Source organism: Centruroides sculpturatus, unplaced genomic scaffold (assembly GCF_000671375.1).
Source record: "Centruroides sculpturatus isolate CEXI.00-Female unplaced genomic scaffold, Cexi_2.0 scaffold113, whole genome shotgun sequence".
In the NCBI taxonomy this organism is placed as follows: domain Eukaryota; kingdom Metazoa; phylum Arthropoda; class Arachnida; order Scorpiones; family Buthidae; genus Centruroides; species Centruroides sculpturatus.
In genome coordinates, this window is record NW_019385770.1 from 930,114 (window position 1) to 948,024 (window position 17,911).

The 17,911-nt window shown below is 31.8% G+C and overlaps 1 protein-coding gene across 1 annotated transcript in view; it reads right to left on the reverse strand.

The window, feature by feature from the left end:
• Positions 1 to 17,911, reverse strand: part of LOC111641974 — a 35,260-nt gene extending 17,349 nt beyond the window's left edge. The window contains exon 1 of the mRNA XM_023388233.1: positions 17,521 to 17,911. Coding sequence (XP_023244001.1) covers positions 17,521 to 17,592 — 72 coding nt within the window. The 5' untranslated portion in view covers positions 17,593 to 17,911. The remainder of the gene's footprint in view (positions 1 to 17,520) is intronic.

Sequence of the window (17,911 nt, forward strand, 5' to 3'; positions counted from 1 at the left end):
TCTAGGACATCTAGTAATGATGATTCTAGGGGTTATAATGGAGAATTATAGGGATTGTTGTAGTAAAGGAAATTCTAAGAATTAATCTAGTAAAAGAAATTCTTACGGCCAATAAGGGTTTTTACATTGGTGCAATTTCTAAGGGTTCTTTTAGTGAAGGGAATTCTAGGACATTTAGTAATGGTGATTCTAGGGTTATAATGGGGAATTTTAGGGATTGTTGTAGTAAAGGAAATTCTAGGGATTATTCTAGTAAAAGAAATTCTTACGGTCAATAAGGGTTTTTACATTGGTGCAATTTCTAAGGGTTCTTTTAGTGAAGGGAATTCTAGGGTTTCTTTCATAGGTAAATGAAAAATCTTTAAAAATTCCATTGACAAAAGGACAGAGATTCTAATTACAACTCTAGTATAGGGGTTCTCTTGTAGGGATTCTTCTAGTAGAATATGAGTCCCTAAATTAATATGCATCTATGTCCTTAATTTAATCAAAATTATTCTTTTAATCACTATAATAGTGTATTTCTATTAATAGGACTTATCGTACTGGTGTACAAGATTGCAGACTCACAGTTACACAGATTAAAATTGTTTTATTTTCAATTACCTGGACACATACAATTTGCGTTTCAGACTTGTATGTCCCTCCTCAGCAGGTATTCAATAAACAAATTTATTTTGTTGTTGCTGTTTCTTTCTATTCCATTTATTCTCCAATAACTTATTCCAATAACGATTAATATTAATTTTAAATTATTCATTTCTTTTCTTTGTTCTTCACTTTCACTTAGTCCCTGATTGAGAAACCCTGTACTAATAGAACCTGTAAACTAAAAGTTTTCAAAGAAAAATAAATGTCTACAACTTGTTCTTATTGAATTAATTTCTAAATATATTTTTTTTTCCACTTTTATCTCAATTTTCTTGAAAGTTTTCATCAAGATTCAGCACACGGAAGAATTAAATTGAGTGTGAAGTTATATGAACTTGTGGTATTTAAGGTGTGAAGCAACAAATCACGAAAGTGCTATATTCTACAAATGTTTGATAAAGTTTGGAAGATATTGCTGTTAGCTATATCATGTCATAAGTAAAATATTTTGTTAAAATTTGACATTCGCTAGATGGATCAATATCAATTTAGAGAACGATAAAATATAAGGAAAGCTTGACGTACAAGTTGAGTTCTTACTAGATTAAAACTTCGATTTAACAATTAAAAATCTATAAAAACCTGTGTTTTAATTAATTATAAAACTTAATTATTATTATATTAAGCAATATTTTTTGATATAAAGTAAAATATTTAACAAGTTTTAAGTGTTTGGATTGATACAACAAGAGAACACATCACTTGAGATATCTGCCAATGAGGGTGGCCTCAGGAGGCATAGTATAAGAAACTGATCCCTATTTAGGTGTTAAACACGTGAAGAAAACCCGAAAAAATCACGTGGCCAGCTCATTGGTGAGGTGGAAACACGCTATTAACTTAACACAGTATCCACTAGCCCGGTAGTGGGCCCACAAACTTGAGAATATAGTATTTTTAAGGGCATAAAACTATGTAAATTTGGAGGTTTTTTCCTCTGTTTCGAAGCCCCTTGCTATCAGACTCTTGTAAGCCTTCTTTATCTGGACCTGGTTATGAAAAATTCTTCTATGTTACGTTTATTCTATTAAGAATAATGAATAAAAATTATTTTTGAAAACCTGTCTGAAAGGAACCTGCCTAAAGAGAAAATAAATCTAGGAACTGAACGATTTTCTATATAAAATGCCGTTATAAATCAGAAACCTGTCTATTGAGGAAGAGGAAAACTTGTTGAGAACCGATTGCGTAACATAACCTGTGTAAAACGGAATTTTTTTTTTAGAATAACAGCAGATAAATTCAGTAACATAATATTAGTTAATGAAATAAGTATTAATCCTTAAACCTGTATAAAACGGAAACTTGCTAAAATCGAAAATTCTGGAGAGTATCGTCGCATTCCGTTTTAAACAGGTTTTATTGTATAAATTAAAGGAAATCGCATTCGTGATGGTAATAAAATGTGATTATGAATCTCCAGTAGGAACACCTGTAAACAACGGCCATATTTTTATGTTCCTGTTAATGGCCGTTGTTCAGAGGTTCGACTGATTCTATTGCTTTTATTGTTTACTTGATTAATATTGTAAACAATTTTCTTATTAGGTAACACAGCTTAATTAGAATTAAAATGAAATTAATTTTGTGTTGCTTTCAATTGTAATTAATCTTAAATAATTCAAACAATATAAAATTAATTACATTAAGGTCATACGTAAAATTGTTCTCGCATTACCTTAATTATTGTAAATTCCTCTTCCCTAATTTTACACGATAATAATTTTTTTTTTGACAAGACGTCTCTTATAATTATTGTTAAAAAATTGTGTTTAACTTAATGTGACATTCTAAACTGTTTACAGAGGACATTACACTTTAAGAGTTATGATGAAAGATAATTTAATTACGTAGCAAGAGCTTATATGATGAGAGAGAACAAAATTATGGTCATAAAATGGGTAATAAAAACTCACCAGATATGTTAAACAGTAGAAATTTTTAATAAAAACACATAAAAGCATTTTTTTTTATGTGTCAGCAACTTGCTTAAAAAGAACAGAAGGTAAAGCACGTTCTTTTTAAGCAAGTATGATGGATTCGGATTGTTCTACAACCGGCCATGTTCCTTAATCTATTATAAGCATTAATTGAATATGATTAGCTTTTTAAAAGAGGTTTTATTGATCTTATTCTAATCTTCTTCATCCTTCTCTACGTAGGTGTAGCTTAGAGAAGTCATTTCTAAGATACACCCACCCCAGAGAAGGAAAAAAAACTCCTTGATCCGATAAAAACTTGTAAGGGAATAGTTCATGTAAATTTAATTTTTTTAATCAAAATAAAAAAAAAAACATCCAATAATTCAATTATCTCTTCGTTTTTCTGATTGGGAAGAAAACGTACAATAGGGGGAAATCGATAGGAACGTCACAAACTCCATAGAAATAGAATGAGGAGTTTGGATTTTGAAGATGGAATCTTGAAGATACCAGACCATATCACAACTTCTACTTTATTTATGCACCAATTTTGTGCTATAACCAAGTTCTGTAGTGTGTATCGAGGCTTTTAACAATCGAATTTCATCTATTTTTGGTCATTGAAAGAGAAATTTTTGTCTAACTCTTTATACTTTCCCGACTGCACTAAATGAAACAATGAAAAACTTGCCTGCTTAAGTATTTGGCAGGTGAAGAAACACAGAAAACTTTACGTGGCTGTTTGTGAGGTACGAACCCGCGACCAGTGTTCATTGTCTTATACACTCGGTTACCGTTGGGCTCAGTTGAAAGGAAAAACTAAAAAAAAAAACTCGAAATTTCAGGAAGAATCATGCATTACTATTATTGTATTATACAGTCGACCCCCCTATAACACTGTTGATTTTTCCGTTTTATATGAATTTCATGTTGTACGAGTCACTTAGATTTTACAAATACGTGAGCCGTTCACAGCCTGGCACACGTATTTGTAAAATCTAAGTGACTCGTACAACATGGANTTCCCTAAAATTGCTTTTTTTCGGGAAATTAATCCCGAAATATATATATATATATATATATTTTAGTAAGCTTAGATGAAAAACATGATGATGAGTTAGCACAGTGCTTTGAAAAAACGCTATATCGAGACTCCGCGTAATTAAAACCTTAAAAAGTGTGTAAAAAATGTATATAAATTCACTCTTTAATAAACAATTAACATCAATTCTGAAGGGTGAAGAAGAAAAATATATATACATGACGTAATTGTTTGAGATGATGAAAGAATATGGTACATATTTTATTTTGGATGAAAAATAGTCGAAGTTTACAGAAATGACGATCGATAAACTTACCCCGTTTATTCTGTCAGATGAAACAGTGAATCTAGATCATAGACAACTAAAATAACAAAGTCTGATTTGCTTTGGTCACAGCTCGTTACACAAGAAAATTGAGTGCAGGTGATGATTCTCCACGATACAAGAATGAATGAGACTTTAATGGTTGTTTGAATTTACAGGTTTCAACATGGCAAACACTAAATTTAATAATGTTTGCCAATTCTCTTATATATTTAATTGAAATTTTCCAATTATTTTACGACATTCTTTAATTATTAAGCGTTTTTCTTTCTAATGATAATTAACGTAGAAATTGTATTTCAAATCTAATTTAATTAAGTAAATTAAAAGTTTAGTCTGCTATTGTTATGTTTATCTCGAAGTGTCAAGAAGTGGGGTGTTCGAGTTACAAGGTATAAAAAATTTGGTACTAACCGGTCGAAGGGTTTAGGAGTTAAGTCCTATCCTATTAGAGATATACATGACCCCCTTTATCTCCCCACCCCCTTAACCTTTAACTACCAAAATTTAACAGCATCAATCACTCTAATAAACAAATCTCCCTGCAAAATTTCAGAAGTTTTCGACGAAGAGCACAGAAGTTATTAAGCTTCAAACAGGATGAACAATATCGTCCCCCCAAACACTAACATCAATATATACATAAATTAATCCCGAACTTTTTTGCATTTCTCAAATTTTCAAAGTGTCCTATGTTTAAAAATATAAAAATCTTGAGAGAGGTCTTCCTTTTTTATCGTTCACCATACTTTTCCTCTATTATAACAGCCGGAAAAGTAATAATAGCATCTGTATCTAACTTAGAGAGAGATGTTTGTATAAAGATATCATTTGGTATCAGTTAAGACATATCATCTTGTGTTTTCAGATCATCTTGAAGATATCGATTCACCATTACGAGATGCAAATACAAGTTTCCTGTATTTTGAAGCGTAATATTTTACTTCTTTACTGCGTAAATTTAATTTTATGAGTGCATTAACCGGTCTTAAAGTTTTGGTGTTTGTTTGTGGCAATGCAATCCTTCGACGAGGATGCCTTCTGAGGACTTTTTATGAGAGAATTGCCCCTATTTTGGTATTAGACACGAATAAATTCCAGAAAACTCTATTTGTGTTGGAGAGGCGCTAACCCGTGTTGAGTGGTGTTATTTGTTCGGTTAGTAGAGTAGCAGAGGGGCAGTCGTTTCTTAAGATGCTTCATTACTAACAGGATCTCTTATATAATTACTCCTTTCCTTGATACAGAGCCACTCTCATAGAACGTTAATGAATACTCCTGAATACATCTCCCACCCGCAGTCGAGGGGATAAAAACCATTGAACATTGGTACAATATCGCGGTTCGTATCTGACCAGCAAGCTGGCTGTGTTGTTTTTTTTAGTTTTCTTCATCAGTTTAGCATAGAATGGTAAACTGAGATCGGTCGCGGGTTCGTGCCCCTCCAACTGCTGCCCACGTGAAGTTTTCCTGATTCCTTGACGTGTCTATAAAATCCCTATTCGGGTGTTAGACACGCAAACAGGGATTTTCTAAGAGAAACTTTCCGTAGAAAATTCACCAGGGAGGCACCCCATTGACAGATCTCATCACTTCACTTAATACTAATGAAAAAAGACTTTAAAATCTTGAAGATCCTGCAGAGATTTTGTGTTTGTTGCTTGCTAATATATACACATAAAGAAGACTATTTAACGTAACAAACTTTATTGAACAGAACTTCAGTCATACAATTTACAACCTTTCATTATTCATTAAATCATTCTGTCTTGGAAGAAGAGAAGAATATAAAAGTATTGTAACAAGTTAAACTTTTGTTTTAATTAAAAATTGTAAAGCAATGTTTTATGTAAATTATAGTAACGTCAATTCAATCAAACCCCTTTATATCGAATGAAGTATTTCTAATTTTCTATGGCCTCTTTGTTTTAATAAAAGAAGATAATGCACTGGTTGCATAAGGTTTTTCTGGTTTCTTCACGTGTCTGACAACGTAAATAAGAGCCAAATCGTTGTAGAAAGTCCTCTAGAGAGGAACCTCACCTTTTCAGTCGCGTTATTTAATGTCAATATTGAATATTTACGAATAAATTGTAATTATTTAATTAAAAAAAACTACGCATTGTTCGAATTCTCTATTGTGAAGAATTTTTTTCGCAATTAAGAAGCCGTACAATAAAGGTAGATATATCGATTAGAATCACTTTAAGGAAGTCCTAAAAATTTGATATAGAAAATTAAGAGAAGAAATGAACTAAGAAAGAACGTTTGACAAAGCGATTTCCAATAAGGTAACCAGTTTAAACCCCCCTCGTTTATCACCCCGACCACCCCCACAGCGGGCGTGACTTAACCCATTGTGGGTAAGATTAAAAAGGTCCTTTCAGTACACAATATTCTACAATATGTACAGCCAAAAACCTCTATACAACGGACACTGGAGGATACGTAAAAAAATGACCATTGTTTCTTTTTTTTATTGAGAATATAAAATTATTCCCCACTTCTTTTACAATATTCTTCAAGAATTTGAGCTGATAATGATTAAGTGCAACCAACCCTCGATATAGCGCCACCCTAGTAAAGAAGCAATGAATAGTCGTAAATGAATCTCCATCGTTATACACTCGAACTTCACTTGGCGTTAACTCTGAAACCGGCATTAAATGGAGTGTGGCGCTAAATTGGGGGATTCCTAGCGGTAAGAATTATATGTTATAATGAGGTCTATACACAAGTTTGTATACGAGAAGTTACAAGAATATTGTTTTTTCGTAGATACTGAGAGATTTCCTATTTATTTTTTTATGAGAAAGTGTTATATAGAGGATCGTTAAATCGAGGTTATACTGTATTTAGTAGAATACCGTGTCTGATAACTGACAGAACTGTTTATATGTTACTCCCATAGCACCGCGTTCGATTTTACGCCATTTTCAGAGATAAACAAATGTCGGCGTTAAATCGAGGTTTGATATAATTATACGTATAAAATTACAATGTAAATATATTCTCTTAGATGTGTAATAATAATTTAAAAAGCAAATGTTAGCTATGTTTCTAATGTATTTAAATTCGATTTGTACATCGATATAGCGCCACTACTTGCTCCACTCTAAAACCACAGTAGCGCTTTATTGATCTGGCGCTATATCGAGAGGTTCGACGGTAAAGTTCTTCGAGTTATTTTTTTATATTAAAAAAATCTTAATTACTTCGTAGTATAAAATATTTAAAAGTTTCGTTAGTTATTTGAGTAGTAAATTAGAAAGGGAGCTTTAAAAAATTCGAAAAACGATCGCTATAAAGAGTTCTTATGTATATCCAGTTTATATATAAAAACCCCCCTTTCAACGTTATACCTTTGACGCAATTAAATTTTTTATGACGTAATAAAAACACATTGAAACTTAGAAAGGAAGAAATGAAAGTTTTTCGAGTTTCAATAAAACATTTTTTTTTTTTTACTTTTAATTAAATTTGCATCAGCAATTTCACTAAAACGAGGTCAACGTATCTTTAAAAATATTGAATAAAGAATCACGATGAGTTTGTGGCTTTTATTTTTTATAAAAAATAACAAATAAAGTCACGATTTTTGCATATTAAATGACAGAAAAATGTGCTACTTAGTAGCGGTGGGGAGCAAATGAACACGACAAAAAATAAAAATAAAAAAATGAAAATATTGATTTACTTTTACGTCACTTTTTAATGAAAACTCATGAATATTTTCTTTAAAAAAAATGTGATAATTCTGAAATAATGAATAATGTAATTTTACTTTTCTTGAATGTGTGGTAACACAACACATAGGCGATCGGCTAACAGGGAAGAACGTTCTGTGAGAAATTGGTGCGAAAAACACGTGAAGAAAACCAAGAAAACCTTACACAGTGAGACATCAACCCATTGGTCATGGGTTCGTACCTTACTAGTGGCTAACCACGTTGGATTTTCAGTGGATTCGTGCCAACTAGTGGCTAACCAAGTTGGATTTTTAGTAGTGGCTAACAAGTTGGATTTTCAGCAGTGGCTAACAAGTTGGATTTTCAGCAGTGGCTAACCAAGTTGAATTTTTAGTAGTGGCTAACAAGTTGGATTTTCAGCAGTGGCTAACCAAGTTGGATTTTCAGTAGTGGCTAACCAAGTTGGATTTTCAAGAAGTGGCTAACCAAGTTGGATTTTCAGTAGTGGCTAACAAGTTGGATTTTTCAGTAGTGGCTAACCAAGTTGGATTTTCAGTAGTGGCTAACAAGTTGGATTTTCAGTGGATTCGTGCCACTAGTGGCTAACCAAGTTGGATTTTCAGTGGATTCGTGCCACTAGTGGCTAACCAGGTTGGATTTTCAGTGGATTCGTGCCACTAGTGGCTAACCAAGTTGGATTTTCAGTGGATTTCAGTGGAGTTCTGTGAGAAATTGGTGCGAAAAACACGTGAAGCCACGAAAACCTTACATAGTGAGACATCAACCCATTGGTCTTGGGTTCGTACCTCACGATGGATTTTCAGTGGATTCGTGCCTCAATAACGTGAAGCTTTTTACATTTTCTTCGCGTGTCTAACACTTAAATAGGGGAAATATAAAGTCATCCGGGTGTTTCGTTGCCTTATTCTACCAATTCAATCTGACCTCGTTGCTAGCCATCTTCCAAGAAGGTAATTCAATTTATACTATATTCAATAAAAGGGTCATTTGGTCTTCGGTGTAATTTAAATTTAAATAGGTAAATTTTACGTGTATGCTCTACATATATATTATATTATATATAATAAGTCAAAAGGAACCACTTCAGAGATGCCAAGGCCTATGTGTAAGCCCTATAATATGATATTATAGGGTGTGTATATAATAGGTCCTATACATAGTATCATTATTATAAAAGAGTTAGACACATCGTTGGAGGAAGAAAAATAATAAGTTTAAATTATAATAGAAGGCTTGCATGTTATTAAATGCCATATTTAAAATTTATATAAATAAATAAATAAAAAATTATATGTATTTTCTATAGGCGTATCGAGTGGCATCCTCACATATTGGTGTGTGATGGAGAAAAAAATCATTAATAAAAGTGACACCGACAGGCGACGTTACGTCGCCAACATGACAAATAGAATGTCTTTCTATAGAAAAGAAAAGCATTGTGTAATTGTTTTGATACCTGTATTTAAGTGTTCAAACTCGATAAAGTATCTAATTTTCTCTTCAACTTGTAAATTATTATTATTATTTAAATCCCCCGTTATAACGATAAGAGAAAAGTGATTATGAAACTGTATATTTTAATTATATTTATGTAATATGAACCCCTTAGTATGTTCTTTTACAGAGTTACAATTAATAATTTTCGGTTGAGTGCCGTAACAAAGGTTTGCCTATCTTTGTCGCTTGTTGACCTCTATTCGAAACTAGATTTAATTTCTCAACCCCTAAGACGATCCCTTGTAATTTATAGAAGGATTGATTCACGGAATTAATCGATTCTTCTAGTATTAGGATTATCTAATGGAGGTTCTTCTAGTAACAAGGATTCTAGGGGTTATTTTTTGTAACGGATATTCTANTCCATGTTGTACGAGTCACTTAGATTTTACAAATACGTGAGCCGTTCACAGCCTGGCACACGTATTTGTAAAATCTAAGTGACTCGTACAACATGGAATTCATATAAAACGGAAAAATCAACAGTGTTATAGGGGGTCGACTGTATTATATTATGCTCGTTTTCATTATTTAATTTAATGATTTAACACTTAAACAACTTGACTAGAAAATAAATACAGGAAAAAGGAAACTAAAAAATAATCGCATTGATTACAAATTTTAATAATAAAGTTTCGAATTTTAATTACTTTGATTACAGTTTAAGCTGATTTTTTTTACAAGTTAATGCTAATTAATTAATAAAAATTAATGAAACGAAGTTCTATATTACATATAAGGTTAATTCTTTTTAAATCTAACAAATAAATAAGATCAATAATAAATAAAGTCGAGCAAAAAGTTGCGTAACTTTCCCGGAAAAAAAGTTAATTAAAATGATGTGTGGTACCATCTATAATGCTACTTTTTTTTAATTATTATATTCAATAAAATAGAAAGAGACCTAAATTTTGAGGGTAGAGATGTGTTTTATAAAAAAAGAATTATAAATAATAATAACGAGCAAAATCTTCAGTACGTCCTACCCCACTCGAGATATGACACGCGACACCCTCTGTATCTCTTCAACCCGTTGACCTTTAACCACTAAAATTTAATGGCATCAATGCCCCTAATATACAAACCTCCATGCAAAATTTCAGAAATTTTCGACAAAAGACACAGGAGTTATTAAAGCTTCAAATTTGGTAAACAAAAATCGTGCCCCACGCATACTAACACTCCTACATATAGAAAACCCCTAATTTTTTGATTTCTCGACGTTTCAAAATCCCCAAATCATGGCAGGGATAATGAACTTTCGATATAATAAACAATTTTATTGATATATACTATTATTTCTCGATACAGGGAATACAGGCTTGGTCATTTAAGATTTCGCTATATCGGGAGTTTACTAAATATTCGAGTGAAAGGCTAAAAGACCAGAAAATTAATTACAGCTTAATTTATTATTATCTTTCTCTCTCTATGTAAACAGTTGTTAAAGATTAAACGTGTAAGATTAATATTCGGTCTTAAACAACCATGAAGTATTAAGGATGAAAATAATGTAGTTTATCAGATTTAAACACTAAGCCACACTTAAGACATTGTCTTAATGGCACTTTTCCACGTTTATTATTCCAGAAATTTACTTGAAAGTTTCTAAAGAAAGTTTCCTTTATCATCTTAACTAAATCCTCTGCTCTTCTTTTATACAAAATGGTTTAAAGTCATCAATAAAGTGAAGAAAAAAATCTTGATTAATCACTGTTAAAAGACACGTTCGACTGAAACAAAGCAGTTAACATAAATTAAAGAATTATGGAAACATCAGAAACATTCAACGCTTTTAATCTTAATGTGAACTATAATTTAAAAGGGGGAACCATTGACAAACTTTCTTGAATGTCCCGAGAAACCAAATGGTTTGGAAGAATCTTATCGACTCTTTACTCGAATCGTTTAGCTGATTTTAAAGAGCAGTTAGTGAAGCAATAACAGAGTGCCTAGAACTTCTTACTCTATTTGCCAGGTGTCAGAATAGCTCAGAGTGTGATGGGGCCTTGGGCATAATATAAATTGGGGCCCCACAATAAGGAAGGTTTGGTTTTATTCGTGTACGCCTACATGAATGACTCGAGTGTAGTCTTTTATGGAAAAAAAAGCCCGTTTAGGTGTTACTAACTTGAAGAAAACCCGGAAAACGCCACACCAGTTGAGAGATGCAAATCCACGATCAGTTTCATCCACTCGGGAATTGGTGGGCACAGCTATAAAGAAGTAAAGATGAAAAAAAACATTATGTAGGGGTTCGTAATTCCTCGAGATACAAGGGAATTTGCTCATCTTTCCTTTCCCTTCTCTAGATTTCCCTGTCAAATGTTGGGGGATATAAAAGTATTTTTAAGTGTGATAAACAATATTCTCTGAGTGGTATGACTGCACGTATTGTAATTTATTGTAAAATTGTATGAAAGTTTCCATTTGATTTTTCTTGTACAACTGTAAATGAACAAGAAAGTGTGGCGTGGATTACAAACTCTATTTCTCCTTATCACACCATACCATAAGAGTAAAATTACAGATGAATTCGAAAGAATCGCTCTCGTGTCCTTTTACCGCTTTGGGAAACCAATAATCGAATCCGAGCAATCAACTCCCCGAGAAATCTTCATGGCAGACTGTCTTTTCCATTGTGGTCCTGGCTGAACCCAACAAGGATTTGGCTCAAGAAGCTAATATTTTTCCTCTGATAAGGTCCATATATTCAACAAGGGTTTAACGTACAGTACAAAACATCGTGCAAATTGTTAAATTTTAAAATATGTTGTCTGTATTGACATACCAAAGTGTGAATGTCCAAGTATCTCAGAGCTTGCAGTAAATTCAGTACGAAGAAGTAAAATGGGCACGAATTACACGCGTGGTTGAACCATGAACCATGCGTACTCCTTAAGCACTTAATAAGAATCAAACTGAGGAACTGCGCGTGGTTCTTTATAGGAATCACGTGTGGTTAAAATACACGTGGTTCTTCACTCTATGAGGAACCACGCGTGGTAATTCATAAAAGCTCTGTATAATTCACTAATTACAGTATTATTGCTGTTTTTGTAATGATTATTTGTATATGTCTATATTTCCTGTGTATAATCCCCTCCTATATAGAATTTATGATATAATACAATAAAATAAATCGAAAATGAATATAACAGGAACAATATATTTCGAATAAACTGCATCTCTTTTAGTCAAGAAACTCCTGCAAGTATGCAACTAGTAACGGTGTTTCCTTTCATTCTGATAGTCTCATGAGCATTACAGCTATCTTCAGCTCTTCACAGAACACATAAGAGATGTGAAGAAAGAAGGTTAAGTTGTAGAACACTTGAATACCTAAGAGAACATGTGTATAAGTCATTGTATGCCCCTTGTGTAACGCATGATAAGAAGAAGATAAGAAAGATCTTAAATTAGCTCTAGGGATTAAACTATAGATAGGGCCTTCTTATTGTAGCTACTACACGATAATTATTATTATATAAATCCTAAAAATTCACTAAAACGAAGGATAATCTTCGCTGAAAAATTATGATAATGATCCATCAAAATTGGCTTAACTTAATTAAAATCAATCACAATTAAAAATTTAAAGTACAGTCGACCCCCCTATAACACTGTTGATTATTCCGTTTTATATGAATTCCATGTTGTACGAGTCACTTAGATTTTACAAATACGTGTACCGGGCTGTGAACGGCTCACGTATTTGTAAAATTAAGTGACTCGTACAACATGGAATTCATATAAAACGGAATAATCAACAGTGTTATGGGGGGGTCGACTGTACAGTAAAACCTGTTCAAAACGAAACCGCCCAAACCGGAAACAAGTATTCAGTACTGCGCAATTGCGGTTTACACAGGTTTTACTGTATATTTTAATTAAAGTACAGTAAAACCTGTGTAAACCACACGGTAAAGAATTTTTTTTCCGGTCTGGCAAGTTCCGTTTTGAACAGGTTTCGTTCTTAACACGCAGTTTCCGTAGTATTCTTTCCGTTTAGTAGGTTTTCCGTTATATCAAGGTTCCGCTTTAGACAGGTTTTACTTTAATTTTAAATTTTTATCGCTTTATTTTATTTTTTACATTAAATATTCATTATATTTTATTGAGCAATTCCTCTATACAAATTGCTCTGCATGAATTTTGATATTTGATCGTTATTTTTGACCTACCCACCCACCCCCTTTCCTTCTCTCGTTTCTTTAATCGATTTTATTTGAATGAATCACGAGAAAATTTATAAATTGCACTTTTAAATATTATTTATTTAAAATTTAAGCAATTTTCTTTCGTAAATTGCAAGCAAACCTATTTTAATTTTATTATTTTACTTATTTTATTTCTAAAATAAACACAGAGATATCTTATTTATATATTTTAAATATTAACAATAGAACCTCTTTTAACGAACACGTCTTAACAGCAAAAATTTTTTTTCAGAGCATTTCTTTTAATAAAAATGTATACAAAATAACCTCCAAACAACGACCACCCCCATTTTTTTCCCACGAATATGTATTTTCGTTCTAAAAATACCTTAAAAAAATTACCTCTAAACAGTGGACACCTGTAAACAGTGACCATTTTCTTGTTATTTCAAGGTAAAAAATAAATAAATATTCTTGAGAAAAATGGCCGTTGTTTGGAGGTTATTTTGTATGCATTAAAACATATACTTTTTCTAACAAAAATGCGTACGAAGTAACCTGTAAACGGCGGCCAGCATACAAAATAACCTCCAAAACAAAGGTCATCTTTTCATGTTACGGTAGGTGTCCGTAGTTTACAGGTTTAAGAAGAAGATCCGATTGAGGGGATGAAAAATTTATGTCTTTTAAAGCAATTTTAATTAAAAAATAAGCGTAAAATTTACACATTTAAATATATTTTTCGATAAATTAATGATTAATTTATGCGATAAAACAGTGTAGAAATGAAAAAAAAGTAACAAGAAATTCATCAATATTAAAGAAATTTCAATTTTACTAATTGAAATTTCTTTAATATTGAAGAATTGATTGCCTCCGAGTCGTGAATGAAAACACACAAATTTCCTTCGTTAAAATCAGCAAAAAACACGCTTAAATTAATTTAAAAAATTAAAATTTAAATTTAAATTAATTTAAACCATGAATTTCTACTTTAATTTGCATAAACTATGCTTAAATAATAAGAATTTTATAAATTAACACAGCACTTCTTACGACAAGACTTACAGTTAATCGAGTTTTATACTTAATTAAATAATCACAATTAAAAATATTTAAATGTTAATTAAACATAATCCTAATATACAGTTTGGGTCAAAAGTCAGTTAACATTTAACAACGTCCCGTTGCTGGTAATTAATGGTATAAAGTTTGCGCATAGAAGAGACGGAGCAAAGATTTATGATTTACCGACGGTTAACCGTTTTTTGGTCCACCCCACGAAGGTAAAAATATATATATATTAAAACTTTAATAGGGCCTATATTTTTCGCGCTTGAATCTATTAAATTTAAGCATTATATATCATATTTCTTCCAAGAGAGAGAAGCGAGAGGTGATGCGGAATGTGTCGAAAAATGATGGAAAAAGTGAGAATTAACGTATGAAGTGAGAGGAAATTTTAATTTATTATTTATTAGTCTTATAATTATTATAATTTTTTCACTNTTTCGAATAAACTGCATCTCTTTTAGTCAAGAAACTCCTGCAAGTATGCAACTAGTAACGGTGTTTCCTTTCATTCTGATAGTCTCATGAGCATTACAGCTATCTTCAGCTCTTCACAGAACACATAAGAGATGTGAAGAAAGAAGGTTAAGTTGTAGAACACTTGAATACCTAAGAGAATATGTGTATAAGTCATTGTATGCCCCTTGTGTAACGCATGATAAGAAGAAGATAAGAAAGATCTTAAATTAGCTCTAGGGATTAAACTATAGATAGGGCCTTCTTATTGTAGCTACTACACGATAATTATTATTATATAAATCCTAAAAATTCACTAAAACGAAGGATAATCTTCGCTGAAAAATTATGATAATGATCCATCAAAATTGGCTTAACTTAATTAAAATCAATCACAATTAAAAATTTAAAGTACAGTCGACCCCCCTATAACACTGTTGATTATTCCGTTTTATATGAATTCCATGTTGTACGAGTCACTTAGATTTTACAAATACGTGTACCGGGCTGTGAACGGCTCACGTATTTGTAAAATTAAGTGACTCGTACAACATGGAATTCATATAAAACGGAATAATCAACAGTGTTATGGGGGGGTCGACTGTACAGTAAAACCTGTTCAAAACGAAACCGCCCAAACCGGAAACAAGTATTCAGTACTGCGCAATTGCGGTTTACACAGGTTTTACTGTATATTTTAATTAAAGTACAGTAAAACCTGTGTAAACCACACGGTAAAGAATTTTTTTTCCGGTCTGGCAAGTTCCGTTTTGAACAGGTTTCGTTCTTAACACGCAGTTTCCGTAGTATTCTTTCCGTTTAGTAGGTTTTCCGTTATATCAAGGTTCCGCTTTAGACAGGTTTTACTTTAATTTTAAATTTTTATCGCTTTATTTTATTTTTTACATTAAATATTCATTATATTTTATTGAGCAATTCCTCTATACAAATTGCTCTGCATGAATTTTGATATTTGATCGTTATTTTTGACCTACCCACCCACCCCCTTTCCTTCTCTCGTTTCTTTAATCGATTTTATTTGAATGAATCACGAGAAAATTTATAAATTGCACTTTTAAATATTATTTATTTAAAATTTAAGCAATTTTCTTTCGTAAATTGCAAGCAAACCTATTTTAATTTTATTATTTTACTTATTTTATTTCTAAAATAAACACAGAGATATCTTATTTATATATTTTAAATATTAACAATAGAACCTCTTTTAACGAACACGTCTTAACAGCAAAAATTTTTTTTCAGAGCATTTCTTTTAATAAAAATGTATACAAAATAACCTCCAAACAACGACCACCCCCATTTTTTTCCCACGAATATGTATTTTCGTTCTAAAAATACCTTAAAAAAATTACCTCTAAACAGTGGACACCTGTAAACAGTGACCATTTTCTTGTTATTTCAAGGTAAAAAATAAATAAATATTCTTGAGAAAAATGGCCGTTGTTTGGAGGTTATTTTGTATGCATTAAAACATATACTTTTTCTAACAAAAATGCGTACGAAGTAACCTGTAAACGGCGGCCAGCATACAAAATAACCTCCAAAACAAAGGTCATCTTTTCATGTTACGGTAGGTGTCCGTAGTTTACAGGTTTAAGAAGAAGATCCGATTGAGGGGATGAAAAATTTATGTCTTTTAAAGCAATTTTAATTAAAAAATAAGCGTAAAATTTACACATTTATATATATTTTTCGATAAATTAATGATTAATTTATGCGATAAAACAGTGTAGAAATGAAAAAAAAGTAACAAGAAATTCATCAATATTAAAGAAATTTCAATTTTACTAATTGAAATTTCTTTAATATTGAAGAATTGATTGCCTCCGAGTCGTGAATGAAAACACACAAATTTCCTTCGTTAAAATCAGCAAAAAACACGCTTAAATTAATTTAAAAAATTAAAATTTAAATTTAAATTAATTTAAACCATGAATTTCTACTTTAATTTGCATAAACTATGCTTAAATAATAAGAATTTTATAAATTAACACAGCACTTCTTACGACAAGACTTACAGTTAATCGAGTTTTATACTTAATTAAATAATCACAATTAAAAATATTTAAATGTTAATTAAACATAATCCTAATATACAGTTTGGGTCAAAAGTCAGTTAACATTTAACAACGTCCCGTTGCTGGTAATTAATGGTATAAAGTTTGCGCATAGAAGAGACGGAGCAAAGATTTATGATTTACCGACGGTTAACCGTTTTTTGGTCCACCCCACGAAGGTAAAAAATATATATATTAAAACTTTAATAGGGCCTATATTTTTCGCGCTTGAATCTATTAAATTTAAGCATTATATATCATATTTCTTCCAAGAGAGAGAAGCGAGAGGTGATGCGGAATGTGTCGAAAAATGATGGAAAAAGTGAGAATTAACGTATGAAGTGAGAGGAAATTTTAATTTATTATTTATTAGTCTTATAATTATTATAATTTTTTCACTTTTAAAAGCATTTAAACCTTTTTTTTAACTCGAAAAAACCGTTATTCAGAGGTTAACAACCGTGCTTTAAAATCGATCACAATAGTGTTACAACGGAGGAAATTCCTAAAGTTATTTAAGACGAGGAAAATAAAATTTAGTTTTAGTGTATTTTTTTAAATATTTTTTTCCATGAATTAAATTAAAAATTGCACTAAATAAAACTTACCAAAGTATAAATTCCACTAACAAAACTACCTCTCCTGACGGATTTCCAACAACAACACTTCAAGATAGCCATCCCGATTGTAGCACCTCCTCGCGGTACTAACAGGAACTAAGCAATGATAACGTCTGTCTGTCCGCTAGGGTCTGGATTGTCTGCTAGAGGGAGCCACCGTTGAGTGGCTATTAATCTTGTCCACCCTCCCCCTTCCTCCGTGCTTGTGGAGTCGATCGAGTGACCCGCTGCTGCCGCCGCCGCCGCCGCTTCTCTAAACAATCTTGCGGCTGGCGATGTAAACTGAAGAGCTCATTTGCATAAATTATGAATGGAATGGCAGCGTTTTCAACTTACGAAGAAATTAAATAAAGGTCGAATCTGTTTATAAACTCGAAAA